Source organism: Scleropages formosus, chromosome 20 (genome assembly GCF_900964775.1).
Source record: "Scleropages formosus chromosome 20, fSclFor1.1, whole genome shotgun sequence".
Lineage (NCBI taxonomy): Eukaryota > Metazoa > Chordata > Actinopteri > Osteoglossiformes > Osteoglossidae > Scleropages > Scleropages formosus.
This window is the reverse complement of record NC_041825.1, coordinates 23,244,156-23,258,179: the sequence shown is the minus strand read 5'-3', so window position 1 is coordinate 23,258,179 and position 14,024 is coordinate 23,244,156. Positions and strand designations below refer to the sequence as shown.

General features: G+C 45.7%; 1 protein-coding gene across 2 annotated transcripts; it reads left to right on the top strand.

Annotated features, from left to right (window-relative positions):
• Positions 1-950: 950 nt before the first annotated feature.
• Positions 951-12,382, top strand: sh3bp1 (SH3-domain binding protein 1). Of its 2 annotated transcripts, none has more exons than XM_018761742.2 (18): positions 951-1,204; positions 3,642-3,684; positions 4,624-4,728; positions 5,077-5,153; positions 5,305-5,416; positions 5,992-6,068; positions 6,219-6,306; positions 6,960-7,028; positions 7,118-7,208; positions 7,334-7,470; positions 8,436-8,547; positions 9,318-9,399; positions 9,528-9,608; positions 9,967-10,080; positions 10,174-10,274; positions 10,612-10,741; positions 11,218-11,468; positions 11,944-12,382. In XM_018761742.2, the coding sequence occupies exons 1-18, from the start codon at positions 1,167-1,169 to the stop codon at positions 12,198-12,200; spliced, it is 1,965 nt and encodes a 654-aa protein (XP_018617258.1). In that variant the 5' UTR covers positions 951-1,166; the 3' UTR covers positions 12,201-12,382. The 2 variants fall into 2 exon arrangements, with proteins under 2 accessions (XP_018617258.1, XP_018617259.1); XM_018761743.2 differs by having other exon boundaries at positions 952-1,204; positions 10,177-10,274.
• Positions 12,383-14,024: the final 1,642 nt, after the last annotated feature.

The window sequence follows — 14,024 nt, the reverse complement described above, 5'->3', positions numbered from 1 at the left end:
ATATCTGATTTAGGTCAGTGGCTTTCATCTAAATTAGCCAGCAATGGGTGATGGCAGCTGGTGTTGCATGCCATCGCTGCATGTTTTCACCCTCTTTTGTCAACATGCTTCCACCGTATCACATTTTATATTTATGTTACTTACATTGCAGAATATTTGACACAAGGGTCAATTAAAAGCTTGAAACACATTTATTTAGTGCTGCATGGTGGCCTGTTGGATTGTTCTGGTTCTTCACTTTCCTGGGCTGTGGGTTTGAATCGTACTCGGTCTGTCTGGAGTTTGCATTTCTGCCGTGTTTGTGCGAATTTTCCGAGTGCTCCTGTTTCCTTCCACAGTCCAAAGATGTGTGTTTCAGGTGAACTGGTGACTATAAATTGCCCATAGTGTGTGAACATGTGAGTGAATGAGTGTGTGATTGCCCTGCGGTGGGCTCATATCCTGTCCACAGGGTACCTGGTCTCACATCCTATGCTTCCAGGATAGGTTCCAGACCACCAGGACCCTACACTGGGCAAAAGATTACCGGTAACAAAAAGATGGAGTAATGTTAAAGATCATTTGCTCAGGACAGGTCTCTTCAGCGCCTAGAACCAGCATATTTTTGATCTTTAACCACTTCCTTGCTGTACCCACTGTTCAGACCCATGTGAATAACAGCCGTTCGTCTTTCTTAAACCTCGGTCTGTTCACCTTCAACAAAGTAATCTCTGCATCAGAAATCATACTTTTTTTTTTTTTTTTTTTTAAAAAATCAAAGTATTTCCGAACAATTTTCTATCTATTTCTATTTCCCCTCCTTTTCTCCCCTACGTGGGGGTTGCCTTGATACATATTTGGCAATGTGAAAGTCAAAACATGTCTTTTCCTCCAGTGCAGAGGCAACTTCCTTTTTCTGACCCACTGCAGCTTTCGTGTTTGCCTGCGCGCGCCGTGTGTGTGTGCGTGTGTGTGTGTATGCGCACACGCTTGCTAAGCTCAGAGCGCCTCTGAAAACCAGAAGTGAACTGCAGGCTTGCAAAACATATCGGGGTGTCTACGGGAAACTAGGAAAGGAGAAGGCGCCAGCGTGTGCCTAATGAAACGGTACCCAAATCGCACCAGCTGCGCCAGTCTGCAAGCTCCAGGGGGTGGGAACACGCTCCACATCAGTGTCCGCTGTGACCATGCTGAACCTGCTCAAACAGCTGGGATCTGCGGGCAGGTAAGGACTTTTATAAATGTGCGTATTCCTTCGTACTTGGAAAAAGTACAGTAAAAAAAAAAAAAATAGACTTCAGTCGCTTATGGAAAAAATTGCACTATTAGACTCTGTCTGTCCGTTTTGAGGTGTAGTGCTCAAAATTGAGTTTTTCGCCCAGTTTGAAATGACCACCTAGACACAAACACACACTCACGGGGGTTTACTTGTTAAAATGTGACATTCTTGCGCTGATCTTATTATTATAAGTCTTCCCACGGGAAAGACAAAGTAATATTTTGATTTTATAAGCTGCCCGTTGGTGTGGTGATGCTGATGCCTGACGGTGATGGATGCTTTTCGCAGATGATGGTGTCACTGGTGGTCGGGGGCAGGGGGGATTAGATCCGTTTCCCTAAAAAGCGTAGCTACGAAGCGTAGCGTCACAGTTACAGTGATTGTGAATTTAGACGTTCGAGGTACTGTACTGTACTTCAGGAAATGTACAGCCGGTGAGATTGCCACCCTCCCATTTATCATGTAAAGCGGAATGGGAACTGAAGGTACGAGCTGACTCAGTACCCTGCAACGCAGTCGGAGCGCTGCGGAAGCTGGGCAGGAGATCAAGTCCCCCGGCCACATCAGTTCAGCTTTTACTCTGGTGAAATGAAAGCGTCACAGGCTTGACTTTGTGTTTTTGTTCCTTCTCGATGCCTTGAACACAGGTGTGTGAGTCACACTGGCTTCGCATGACACCTTCACATGAGGCCCGCAGTCAGTGGAAGCCAATGCTTCCCCAGCATTTGCAGCATTTGCTACCCAGCACTTTGGCTCTGTAACCCGGGCTTTCGGTGCACTGGGTTGCTGCTGCTGCTCTTGGCGCCTGCGATTTATTAATAAGCAAAGCCACAAGTCTCACACACGCACAGAGATCATAAAAGCGTGAGGAGCTAAGGCTATGTGTGAAACATGACCGTAACCGTTGCTGTCGACTGCGACCGCAGCTCAGGCTGACCAAGCTCCCTACGTCAGTGAGAGCTGTTATAGAGCTCTGATGGAAACACCGCAACCCTAATATTGTAACATTGTGCGAAGTGTCTGCTGAAGAAAAGATCTTTGTACGATAATGGCAGCGTCGTAGGGGGACGGTATGAAGCATGCGATGCCATCGCGCAAAGATACCCCTACAATACTGTTGCTTCTGTCATTAATACATTTATGTGCCTATGAGGGGTGGGCAGCTGGTTTATTTTTCTCCAACATCCTTGGCCTGGGAGTTTTTTGTTTTCCTCTCCTCAAATGTCGAAGGGCTTTTTTTCAGTATAATTTCATAGCAGGTGCCATCAGTGTTTATTTGGCTTCGCTTTCTGTTATTTATCGTCAGCAGTATGTGCTCCATTGGGAAGAGTAGCGACTTCAGTTCGGGAAATGTAAATATGGTAACAACCCTAACCCCAGGCAACACAGCACTTGACGCCATATTATAAAGTTATTATAGTTTCACATTTACTTTCGTGCATTCGACTTGCACTTTCCTCCAAAGCAACCTGCAGCTCAGACAATAGAAGTGCATCAACAACAATGCTGCAATACTGCACTTTTCACAGCACATATTCCAGTAGATACCTAATGTTTGTGTACCTTATTTAAAAAAAAAAAAAAAAAATTGTAGGAAGGTTATCAGGATTCATCTATCCTGCATTTTATTCAAGATTCAAGTTTATTGTCATATGTACAGTAAACAGTTTGTTACACCATACAATGAAATCCCTACTCTGTGAATCCTCCCAGCAGCCTGTGACATAAATTATAAGGACATAAGGAAGGAAAACACAAGGCGTAAATTACAAATTTACAAAATTACTATTAGTGCACCTACTCGAGCGATGAACATCGGTGCATCAAGTGGACGGTAACAAACTAGGTTCGCTTAAGAATCACGTATCCGCAGCCATGTCTCTTTCTTTTAATGTAATGCACAAATTGTATTTTTGCTGAGATGTACGTCGCTTTGGAAAAAAGTGTCTGCTTAATGAATAAATGTAAATGTAATGAAGTGACATATGAACCAGAAGTATCTGCAGGTATCATTGATGGCATTCATGTCGCTCCTGTTCCTTTTGTGATGTCAGTAACGTTCCAGTTCTGGGGTGCCCATAGGTTCAGTTTAAAAAGGAAGGTGGAAGTGTGTCTGCCCACAGGGTTCTACAACTAACCGTGGATCGTCACAGTGCTGCGAATGTCACAATGTGTGTTTTATGGTCTTCAGGTTGGTTGTGTATTGCTGTGTATTGGCTGCACATTGCACCTCTCAGCACTGTTCGTAGACTGGTCTCAAGTGATCTCGTTGCACCGATGGTTGTGATACAATATAGCACAATGTAAGTGGGGCACATTACACGAGGTTTTATACCTTTGGTGCCGCCGTTCAGTCATCTTTGGAATTTATGTTCAACTCTAGGTCGCAAGATGCCACTCTCCTTTTGTCTGAGGATCTGGTGTTGGTGAGTGTTGCTTTTGTCTCCTTTTCACTAACCGAAGGCTGAAGGATGAATTGAAGACTTGGGCGAGTCAGCAGGGAGCAAAGAGCATACCTTTAAACTGGTCATCATTGTAACACTCTGTATTGGTTCTCAGCACTGTTACATCACTGAGAGTGTTAATATGGGAAACCGCTGCACTTTAAAATTGTGATTTCAATCAAACAACACGTGAACAGCACTGCACACCCATAACTCACACGATGGGGTTCGCTCGTTCCACAGAAATGACCATTTCATTGATTCCTAGAGTGAGAGTGTCTACATTACCTTTATGTGAAAACCTTTACTGCCTTTGCCAATGCACTTTGCACTTTTTTTTTCCAAACTTTAAAGGAGACATTGTGATAATTTCTTACAGATGAAAGACATGGAAATACAGTATAATAATACAGTATATTCTTTATTATACAAAGAAATATGGTTCGCAGCATTGCTGCCTGACACCAGATGATTTTCATTTAATTTGTTTACTTTAGTGGTCTTTGTTCTGAGTTTACTTAGAGCTTCATACATTAGTTTTAGCCAAACATCACTGAGCAACAAACGCCACAAACCTGGGTTTGACGCACCAAGTTTATCTGATACGAGTCATTGTGCAGAATAAAATACCCATGGCGAAAGTAAAATGACCACATTATGAACAAAAAATGGGGTTGTAAATGAGCTTGTTTTTTCAGTAAAAGGATATATATATTTGCATAAGTTGTTGCGCCGGATTTTTGAAATTCTTTGGGATCCCGTTATTTTGTTTTTTACGAGAGTTTTAAGCCTTCCAACATACATTCTGAGTAATATATCAATCTGCCTGAAGAATTTCCCTCAAAATGTTATTTAGCTGCTGCGCACGCCCTGCCATTTGCTGCGATCACTGTGCCCGAAAATTGTGAAAATCTTTTGAAGGTGGAGCAGAGGGTGGAACCGGCCAAGAAGGCGGCTCAGATCATTTACAAGAAGCTGTGCGGTTGCCTTCAGAGCCAGCAGGGCCTCGACGCGGAGCGGCGCATGGTAGCCTCTCGCCCGCCTCAGCCTGTCCGCCACCCCCGACACCTTGTTCGTAGACGTGCAGAAGGGCCGCACGTCCTTTGCGGGCGTCTCGTCCTGCTCCTGTTCTTCTCGGCTGCTTTTATTTATTCCTGAACGAAAGCGCCTCTAGTACCTAGAACAAGTTAAGGCCCCGCCATGGACAAGCTAGCGACAAGCTAGCTAATTTTCCTTTAGCTAGCGCAGGAAATATGCAGCTGTGCATGTTTGGTTCTAACTAAAAAAATAATTTTCTGTGAAGCGTCGCTGCTGAGCTGCTGAAATCATGCAATGCAACATGCCGGAGACCACTCTCTCCATCTTCTTTCATAGAAAAAGCTTCCCTTGATGATGCTCTCGGTCAGCACGGCGGAAAGCCTGAAGGATTTTGATCCAGATTCTTCTATTAGGTGAGGAGGTCCACGATGCGGTACGTCGCGTTGTGGTGCCGTGCTGACGCGCTCCTGCTCGCCCGTCGTGCTGGGCACGCGCTCGGGGTGGTGGTTTGGGGCTCTTCTGCACAGCGAAGCTTTACCTGGGTGTCGTGGTGCTTTGTGACAGAAAGGCGCTGGAAATGTGCTGCTTCATGGAGAACTTTCTGGCGAGAACGCTGGCTGACTTCGAGGTGCAGCTGGAGAAGGAGGTTTTGGAGCCCCTCAATAAGCTCAGCGAGGTGAGAGCTTCACAGGATAACCACCCTCAGCCATATCTCTGGTGGATGTCACCAGCCGGCCATCGGTTTTACGGTGATTTACCACCACTTTTTAAGACGTTTTAAAAAGTAATCCGATCACGGAGCGGAAGTGGCTGCGGCGAAGGCACACCCTGCTTCCACTCACAGACGCCACCGAAAAGCCCAAGCGAAAATCCAGAAACTCGATGTGATGGCGCACTGAAGTAATTTAAACTTTCGCTCCTCAAATGTCACGCCGCATTAAGAGATTAAAACTGGCTGAAATGTTAAAACGACCGTCACCTCTGTGTAACGTTCGCCACCTACGTGCGCGAATTGTGCCTTTACTTCACACCTTCTGCTGCGCTCCTTCATGCAACACCTGCAGCTCCAGAGCAACGCTGTCCACTTCCTCTTTTGTTTCAGCGTGTTCGTATCAATGATTACATCATTACAAAAGCTTTTTTTTCTTTTCTTTTATTTATTCACTCGCGCTCTTTCGTTGGGGTGTTGCTGTGTGTCACTGGGGCTTCACGGAGGTCTGCTGACCGTGCTGCTGCTGTAACCGATCGCAGGAGGACCTGCCGGAGATCCTGAGGAACAAGAAGCAGTTTGCCCGGCTCACGATGGAGTGGCACAACGCGCGCAGCAGGTCACACGCCTTCCCACAATGCACGTGTGCTTTACAGCCTCTGAGGCGCATATTTTTACCATTGATCCTGTCCCCTGCCCTCCATTATTTCCGTCTTCATGTCAATTTCTGTGGGTAACCCTCTCGCCGTCTCTGCGTCCGTCCACCCAGGGCCCAGGCGAGCACCGGGCCGCAGGCCAAGCAGGACGGACTAAGGGAAGAGGTGGAGGAGGCCTGGAGGAGACTGGAGAACATCAAGGTCAGCCAGCATCAAAGTGACTTCTGGAACCATGATTTTAGCAGCTGACGGGAGGTTTGCTGTTGCTGTGGATGGAGAAGAGCACCCAAAAAAGTAACGCGCGTCTCTTAGTAGGAATACCAGCAGAAGAGCACCCATGAAGTGACAGCTGAGCCACAGTAGGAAAGATACAAGAGTAGAAACAGGTGTTATGGGAACTACTGCTGGATCAGCATGTGGCGTAATAGGTGGAGTTGCGCCCATGCAATTGGAGGGCCTGTGTTTGAATCCTGTTGTTGCTGTTGCAGCCTTGATCAAGCGATTTACCCTGGATTGATAAAGTATAAATTCATCCGTTCATTTTCATGAAGCGCTGGTCCTGATCAAGGTCGCGGCAGTCCGGAGCCTATCTCATAATGACTGGGCGCAAGGCTGGGGGAGTACACTCTGGGTGGGACGTCAGTCCATCGCAGGGTAGCCGCACACAGTCACTCACCCAATCGCACACTAAGGGCAAGTTATAGTCACCAGTTCACCTGAACTGCATGTCTTTGGGCTGTGGGAGGAAACCAGAGCACCTGGAGATACCAGTACTATTAAATGGATGCTGCTTAGTAATACTGATGTCCACTGCTGAATGCATATGAATGGCTGTTCTCACATGTTGCTTTCAGGACCAGTATTCAGCAGATCTCTATCACTTTGCAACGAAAGAGGACACCTACGCCAACTACTTCATTCGAGTGAGTCTGCCGCCGCTGTCTCCTTTCGTCTTGCGCAGGAGGTGTGTTTTGAGCCGAGACGTCTGTGCTCACCGCGAATGTGCCCTTAGCTTTTAGAACTCCAGGTTGGGTACCACAAGACAGCTCTGGGCTTTCTGGAGAAGAACATACAGGAGCTCAAGGAGAACCACAAAAAATCTGGTGAGAAAGTGGGATTTGCATGAGTGTGTGCGTATGTGTTTGACATGACATGGTCTGTGAACTGTGTGTGTGTGTGTAAGTGGCTGTTTCCAGCATGTGAACACACTCTGTACCTGCGTCCACAGAGCCCCAGCTGGACAACCCGTCAGGGAAGGTGTATGGCGTGCCGCTGCTCGCTCACCTCACGGAGAGCGGGAGAGACATCGCTGTGCCCATCCAAGAGTGTGTCCGCATGCTGCTCCACAAGGGCATGAGGGAGGAGGTGTGAACTGCGCCGCTCCTGTCCTCTCTAGCATCCCAGGCCCACTGTGGATGGCTTTGCTAACTGAGAAGGCTGCATACGCTGTCCAGGCAGCTGGTAGCGTAGTGGTTAGAGCTTCTCCCTTTGGCTCCAGAGGTTGTAGGTTTGATCCCCACCAACTGCTGTTGTACCCTTAAGTAAGGTACTTACCCTAAGTTGTTCCAGTAAAATTACCTAGCTGTATAAATGAATTGTATACAGCTTTGGAGAAAAATGAATAAATGCAACTAACCTGCAGTGGACCTGGTGTAAGAGCCTGTCAATTTGAGTAGCTGACTGCTTTTTCACTTCTGAAATTGCTAATAATCAATCTGATTAGTGCAATTACAGTTGGTCTGCATGTGATCACATCACAGGTGACTGGATATTGGAATGACATCACAACATTATTTTTCAATATATTTTCAGAAAAAATCGGCTGGTTAATTGGCAAAATTCAACTAAAATTGTGACAAAAAAATCACAGTTTAAATATTTCACGTTTTATCAGCCATACAACTCTTAGTGCATAACATAAAATTCTTTGGAAATGCTGAACAGGAAGGAACTGTTTTATACTTTACACCAGCCTCCTCTCTCTGAAAAGTATTTTACATAATTTTTCTTGCTGGTAGTAAAAGAAATGACACACACTTTGTAACTTTATTTCAATATTTCAAGTAATCTGCAAGCATGCGACTCAATGCGTAACACAAAAGACAAATATTAAAGATTGTTAATTTGAAACATTCAAAGAATAACGAGATTACTATCATGTAAAAATAACCCTCCCCATTAGTCTGGTCATGCGAGGACAAACTGTATGTCATAACTTTAGTGAGCATTTTAATTTCGATCGTAATCCACGATGCACGATGTATAGTGGGCTGTTTTCCATCATTAATAGACGCGTCACTGAAAAGGTTCTTTCATCTTCTCTTTCTCAGGGTCTGTTCCGGCTAGCGGCCGCAGCTTCTGTGGTGAAGAAGCTGAAGAAAAGTCTGGATCATGGAAATGCGGACCCCAGCGAGTTCAGCACAGACCCACATGCGGTGGCAGGTCAGAGAGGGGGCTGTGATCTGAGTCGGCCTGGGATGAGCTCAGGATGCAGTCAGGGAGGAGCGCGACGGGGTCGGAATGGTGATGAAGTTAGGGAAGGGTGAAGGAACTGTCCCTGCACGAGGTGAAGGGCATGGATAAGAAATAGCCAAGCCCTGTATTGCATCCTCTCTGGCAGCAGTGGAATTTTTAGATTGTGGCGTTGATCACATTGAAACGGTTTGTTGGCTTCCTGCGGCTGCCCTGTATCAAATTCAAAATACTGTTTCTGGTCTACAAGACGGCAAAAGGGTCTGCACCCTAGTACCTCCAGGGCTGATCAGTCCTTGAACTCCACCAGAAGCACCTCACTCCTCCACCCCTGGTTGCTGGCTCTCAGTTTTGGACCTGATGTGAGCTCCCTCTCTCCCTCAGAACTGCGGAATCCCTTTCAGTATTGAAGAAGGGTCTCGACACCCGTTTCTTTCTACCCTTTCTGTCCTCATCTCCAAACAGCTACATAAATTTGCATCGCACAATCTGTCCCAATCGCTTTTGTATTTCCTATCACGTTCAGTTCTGTAGGCAGCAGTACTTGTGCAATGTGCATCAGCAAAAGCGATAGTATCAGACAAGCTAAATGTGCGTAGATAATCATACGTCCGTATCTAAAGCTCTCCTCCCGATGCACTTTGCTGCCCTGACCCGAACGTAACTTTGGAGAAAAGCATTTGGTAAACGAATCACTGTAAGTGCAAGGTTCACGTTCTATCGCTCCCTTTGCCTGACAGGAGCTCTGAAGTCTTATCTCAGAGAGCTTCCAGAACCCCTCATGACATTTGAACTCTACGATGAGTGGTTCGAAGCTGCAGGGTAAACTTCTAAACCAACTCAACGCTTTTCACGCGTTTTTTACTCATTTTTTTTTCTCCTTGACACAATGTGTATACGTGCGTTGCATGTCGTTTTACCGCCTCCTCTCTGGCACTTTCCCTGGACAGCGAGAAGGAGGTTTCAGACCGGCTGGAGCAGCTGAAAGGGGTCTTGAAGAAACTTCCCAGGGAAAACTACAACAACCTCAGGTGAGAATTGTTCACTGTCACACACTCAGCACAAATCAGAGGTTTGCACTGAAAAGTGGAAGTGAAAACAGCCTTATGTTTGTTGATTATTTAGCTGACTCTTGCGTGCTGTGTATGTAACGCTCTTTACCACGATTTACCCGTTTGTGCAGCTGGGTAACTTTTACTCTATCAGTTCACAGTAAGTGCAGTACCTTTAGCAGGGGTACTAAAGCAGAAGCAGTAATTTGAACTCATGTCCTTCAACCGCAAGGCAACATCTGTAACTACTACGCCACCTGGCGTCTCCTTCCTGCATTCTCATGTTTTCTGTGCTAAATGTTGTATTTGAAGCCTGTCATTCCTCGCTCTGTGTCAGGTACCTGGTGCAGTTCCTCGCACACCTTTCCAAGCAACAGGCTGTGAACCGGATGACCCCCAGCAACATCGCCATCGTGCTGGGACCCAACCTGCTGTGGCCCAGGACTGAGGGGTGGGAAAGGGGGATGGGAGCCCACCGTTCATCAGGGAGAACGCCTTCCACACCGAGTAACACCGTCTCCTCCTCCTCCTCCTTCTCTTCTAGCAGCGGGGAGTCCCTGATTGACATGGCATCCGCCTCCTCGGTGCAGGTGGTCACTGTGATCGAGCCCCTCATACAGTACGCCCAGAGCCTGTTCCCTGAAGGTACGTCGTCATAGCGATTGTTTACTTGTCACCACCCTTCATCTGCTCACTGGAATCACTTCATGGCGTCACTGGAATCACCGATTTCATTAAAGCGATTGCAGCGTTAGCTCCACGTAAGGAGTGTACAAGTGTGTAAGAAAGGAAGAGTGAGATTATGGATGAGAAAAGTGGAAATTGCGGTCATCCAGCTGCAGCTGAGCGAGTCCATTCCTCTTCGCTGTCTGTCTCTTAATTTAGCCTGAGCAACGCATCCACATTCTCATGCTATTTCTGTACACAAGCGCGTGCAATGTGACAAACTGCCGAGCCATCGTGTTCTCCTTTCGATCTCCAGCGGAGGATTTTGAGGTTCCCGAACTTCCAGTCAGCCCCAACCTGAAGCAGGCCCCATTAAAGTTGCTGAAGCCTGAGGCCGAAAATCCCACAACCCCCAGTCCGTCCTCACCTCCCTCCTGTCCTGACAGGTACCAAGCTGCCAATTCTGCACTTGCCACTGAAATCGTTCAGCTTCAAATCCTGGGAGGGGAAGTAGTGTCATACCCTTCAGAAAGGAAATTACAAATTATTGCAGTAAATGTAAAATATAAGTGGGAAAGGTATAAAATTGCCCACTCTGTAGGCTCCTTTGGATGATGCTCTCTGCTCAGCCAATAAGCAGAGTAGGACCTTCAAATTGTTACGTTTTCTTTTAACTGCTTTGTTGATGCATTCATGGAAAAAACTTACATTTTCACCACTTATACAGCTGAATATTTTACTGGAGGAATGATTTAGGACCCATCTCAGAAGAATGGGGCTATGACCCCTTCCTGGAACTTCAACAAACCACTATCCTCATTAGCAACTTCCTGTTGCTCTGTCCACTGTCTTCACTCAGTGTTGTAATACGTGCTGTATGTTTACAAGGTCTTCCCATCATACTCCATTTCTCTTACTCCAGCTGTACCGTGCCCAAAGAAGAAAACAAGCCAGCCTTGGTCAAGACAAAATCTGGGTCCAACTGTACCATTTCATGGGAGAACCCCTATGAAACCAGTGTCCAGAAACCTACCCGGGCCCAGAATCCAGCACCCAACCGGGACCAGAATCAGAAAACAGAGTCCAGTCACGGCCAAAACCAGCCCCCCAGCCTGCCAGTGTCTATTGCGGACAAGCTCCATGGTGCCATCCCTGTTGTTTCTCTTCCTGAAGGTATAACTGCTTCTCTGAAGGGATATTAGATTCCTTTTTGAACTAATGTGCCTGTGACATACGTATTATCATTGCAATAAGATACCTATCTGCTCTGTGATGGACTGGCATCCTCTACAAGGTGTACCTTGAATCACAACCTATGCTTCCAGCGTAGGCTTTAGACAACTTCAACCCTGAACTGGACTGGGGGCTATTGATAATTGCTGGATGGATGGTTGGCTGAAGTACCTACCTATTGAAAAATCCCTCATTGTAAAACTCTGTTAGTGTAGTTCTATTATAGCCTGGTACTTGTATTAATTTATTTCTGCTTTAACCTGAGTGTTATTGTTTAAGAAAGGTTTTTATGAAGATTATGCTAACCTATGCATCTTTTCCTCTTCACTACCACATAGTGGACAGAGAGTCGTGCTAACAGCTGAAGTCCCGGACATGAATGAGATTGTTTTCTTTTCTTTGTTGTTTAATACAGACAGGAGTCCCATCCAGCAACATCATTCTCCGTCACCCAACCTGGACAAAGAGCAGGGGGTCTCTGGCCTTTCCAAGCCCACAACCCCAGTCTCTCCACCTGCCCAGCCTGCAGGTCCCAAGTCACAGCAGCAACCCCATGTCAAGTCGCTGAACAAGAAGCCCGTGAGCAAAAAGGGTGCAATCAGACCGCCCAACTTCCCGCCCCCAGAGCCCCCTCCATTAGTCAGCAGGCAGGTGCCGCCTGCCACTCAATGAACTGCCATGACATTTTCTTCTGCAAAGCATCAGTATTCACCTGTCAGTTGACCTTATGAAACAATTATTTACCATTGTGCATTACCACAAGCAAGATGAACGTGGACTTTCCGGCAGGATTTAAGTAAAGAAAACTGGAAACCCTGTGTGTGTGTGTGTGTGTGTGTGTGTGTGTGTGTGTGTGTGTGAAAACGGAACATTTCTCTGTGGCGTAATTTTAAGAAGGCAATAAAGAAAAAGAATGAACAGGAATTTAAACTCTATGACCAAAGATCCAAGGCAAAGAAGACACATCACCGTGAGAAATTAGGAGGCTGATGGTCAACTGTAGCCCAACACACCTTAAAGATATGGACATGTGTCTTAACAGTGTTTCAGCACTGACTGGTTGCCTCATGAAACACCTTATTGCCTTATTGTCAGCATCAGTCTTCTGCTCATTACCGTTAACTACAGGGCAGAGAGTCCTCAACGGTAGCAGGTGGGTTAGTGAGCAGGTGAATAAGGTGCCTCTTCACACCCTTTGAGTATCAGAGATACAGATTAGTAAAAGACATGAGTGACACATCATTTGAAGGCTTTAAGTTTAAATTCTGAGTGCCAGTGAACCCAGTGCTAAAAAGCTGCTGCCTGCTGGTTCCAAAATCAAATATTTTTTCTTTCTATCTCATATAGTTCTGTTCCTCATTGAAACAGTGGGTAGCGCTGCTGCCGCACAGTTCCTGGGCTGTGAGGTCAGACATTGGTTTGAATCGAGCTCAGTCTGTGAAGAGTTTGTGCGTTCTCCCCATGTTCGCATGGTCTTCCTGAGTGCTCTGGTTTCCTCCCACAGTCCAGAGACTTGTGTTTCAGGTGAATTTCAGGTGAACTGGTGACTCTAAATTGCCCATTGCATGCATGTGTGAAAGAATGAGTGCGTGATTGCCCTCTGATGGACTCATGTCCCATCCAGGGTGTCCCTGCCTCATACCCAATGCCTACAGCACAGGTTCTGGACCAGCAAGACCCTGCACTGGAGAAGCAGTTACTGATACTGCATGGATAGTTAAGAACTGTTGACTGATGACACAATATGGTGTGAACCTGTGGCTCCCACTCCACTCTGGTACTCAGTCATTTTTTTTTCCATTTTGGTGTCATGCTGCCCTCCATCAATTTGAGCTTGTTCCTTCTACTATAATGTGGATTGTGCACATTCACTGTTATGTAGTACAATCTGTAGGTGCAGTGCGTTTGGATCCACGACACATGCGGGTAAAGCAGAGGCCAGTACCTGCTTGTAAATTACTTATTCAACCTTATTAAAAATATTTGTTTATTATGCTTGTCATTAAGACTGTTGTTGTTACTTTCATTTGTGAGAGCAAACATACATTTGTATTGTATATGTACATATACTGAATACATATTTCTACAGTCCACATTGGTCATGTGACATGAACGAGAATACAACATTTTGTCATAATGTAAAATATTTTGGTTTTTTGCCCTTGATTACTGAAAGTTTAACCACTATTATCAAAATGATGATTAACTGAATTACCTGAAAACTACCCATATGCATAAATGTAAGCTTAAGTTTTTTTAAAATAAAAACATAATCACACTCATGTAATTGATTAAACATGAAAGGTATTTGAAAGAATACTTTTGCTATAATACCTCTATTTAAACAGTATTAAGGAAGTTACATTGTTCATTTTAGGTACTGCGTAGAACAAACAGAAAATCAGCTTTTTGATTTGGTCACCATGGTAACCATGTGTCTCACATTACTGAATTAAATCATCATTTTAAAACACCCCTGTGTTGTACTGTATCCAT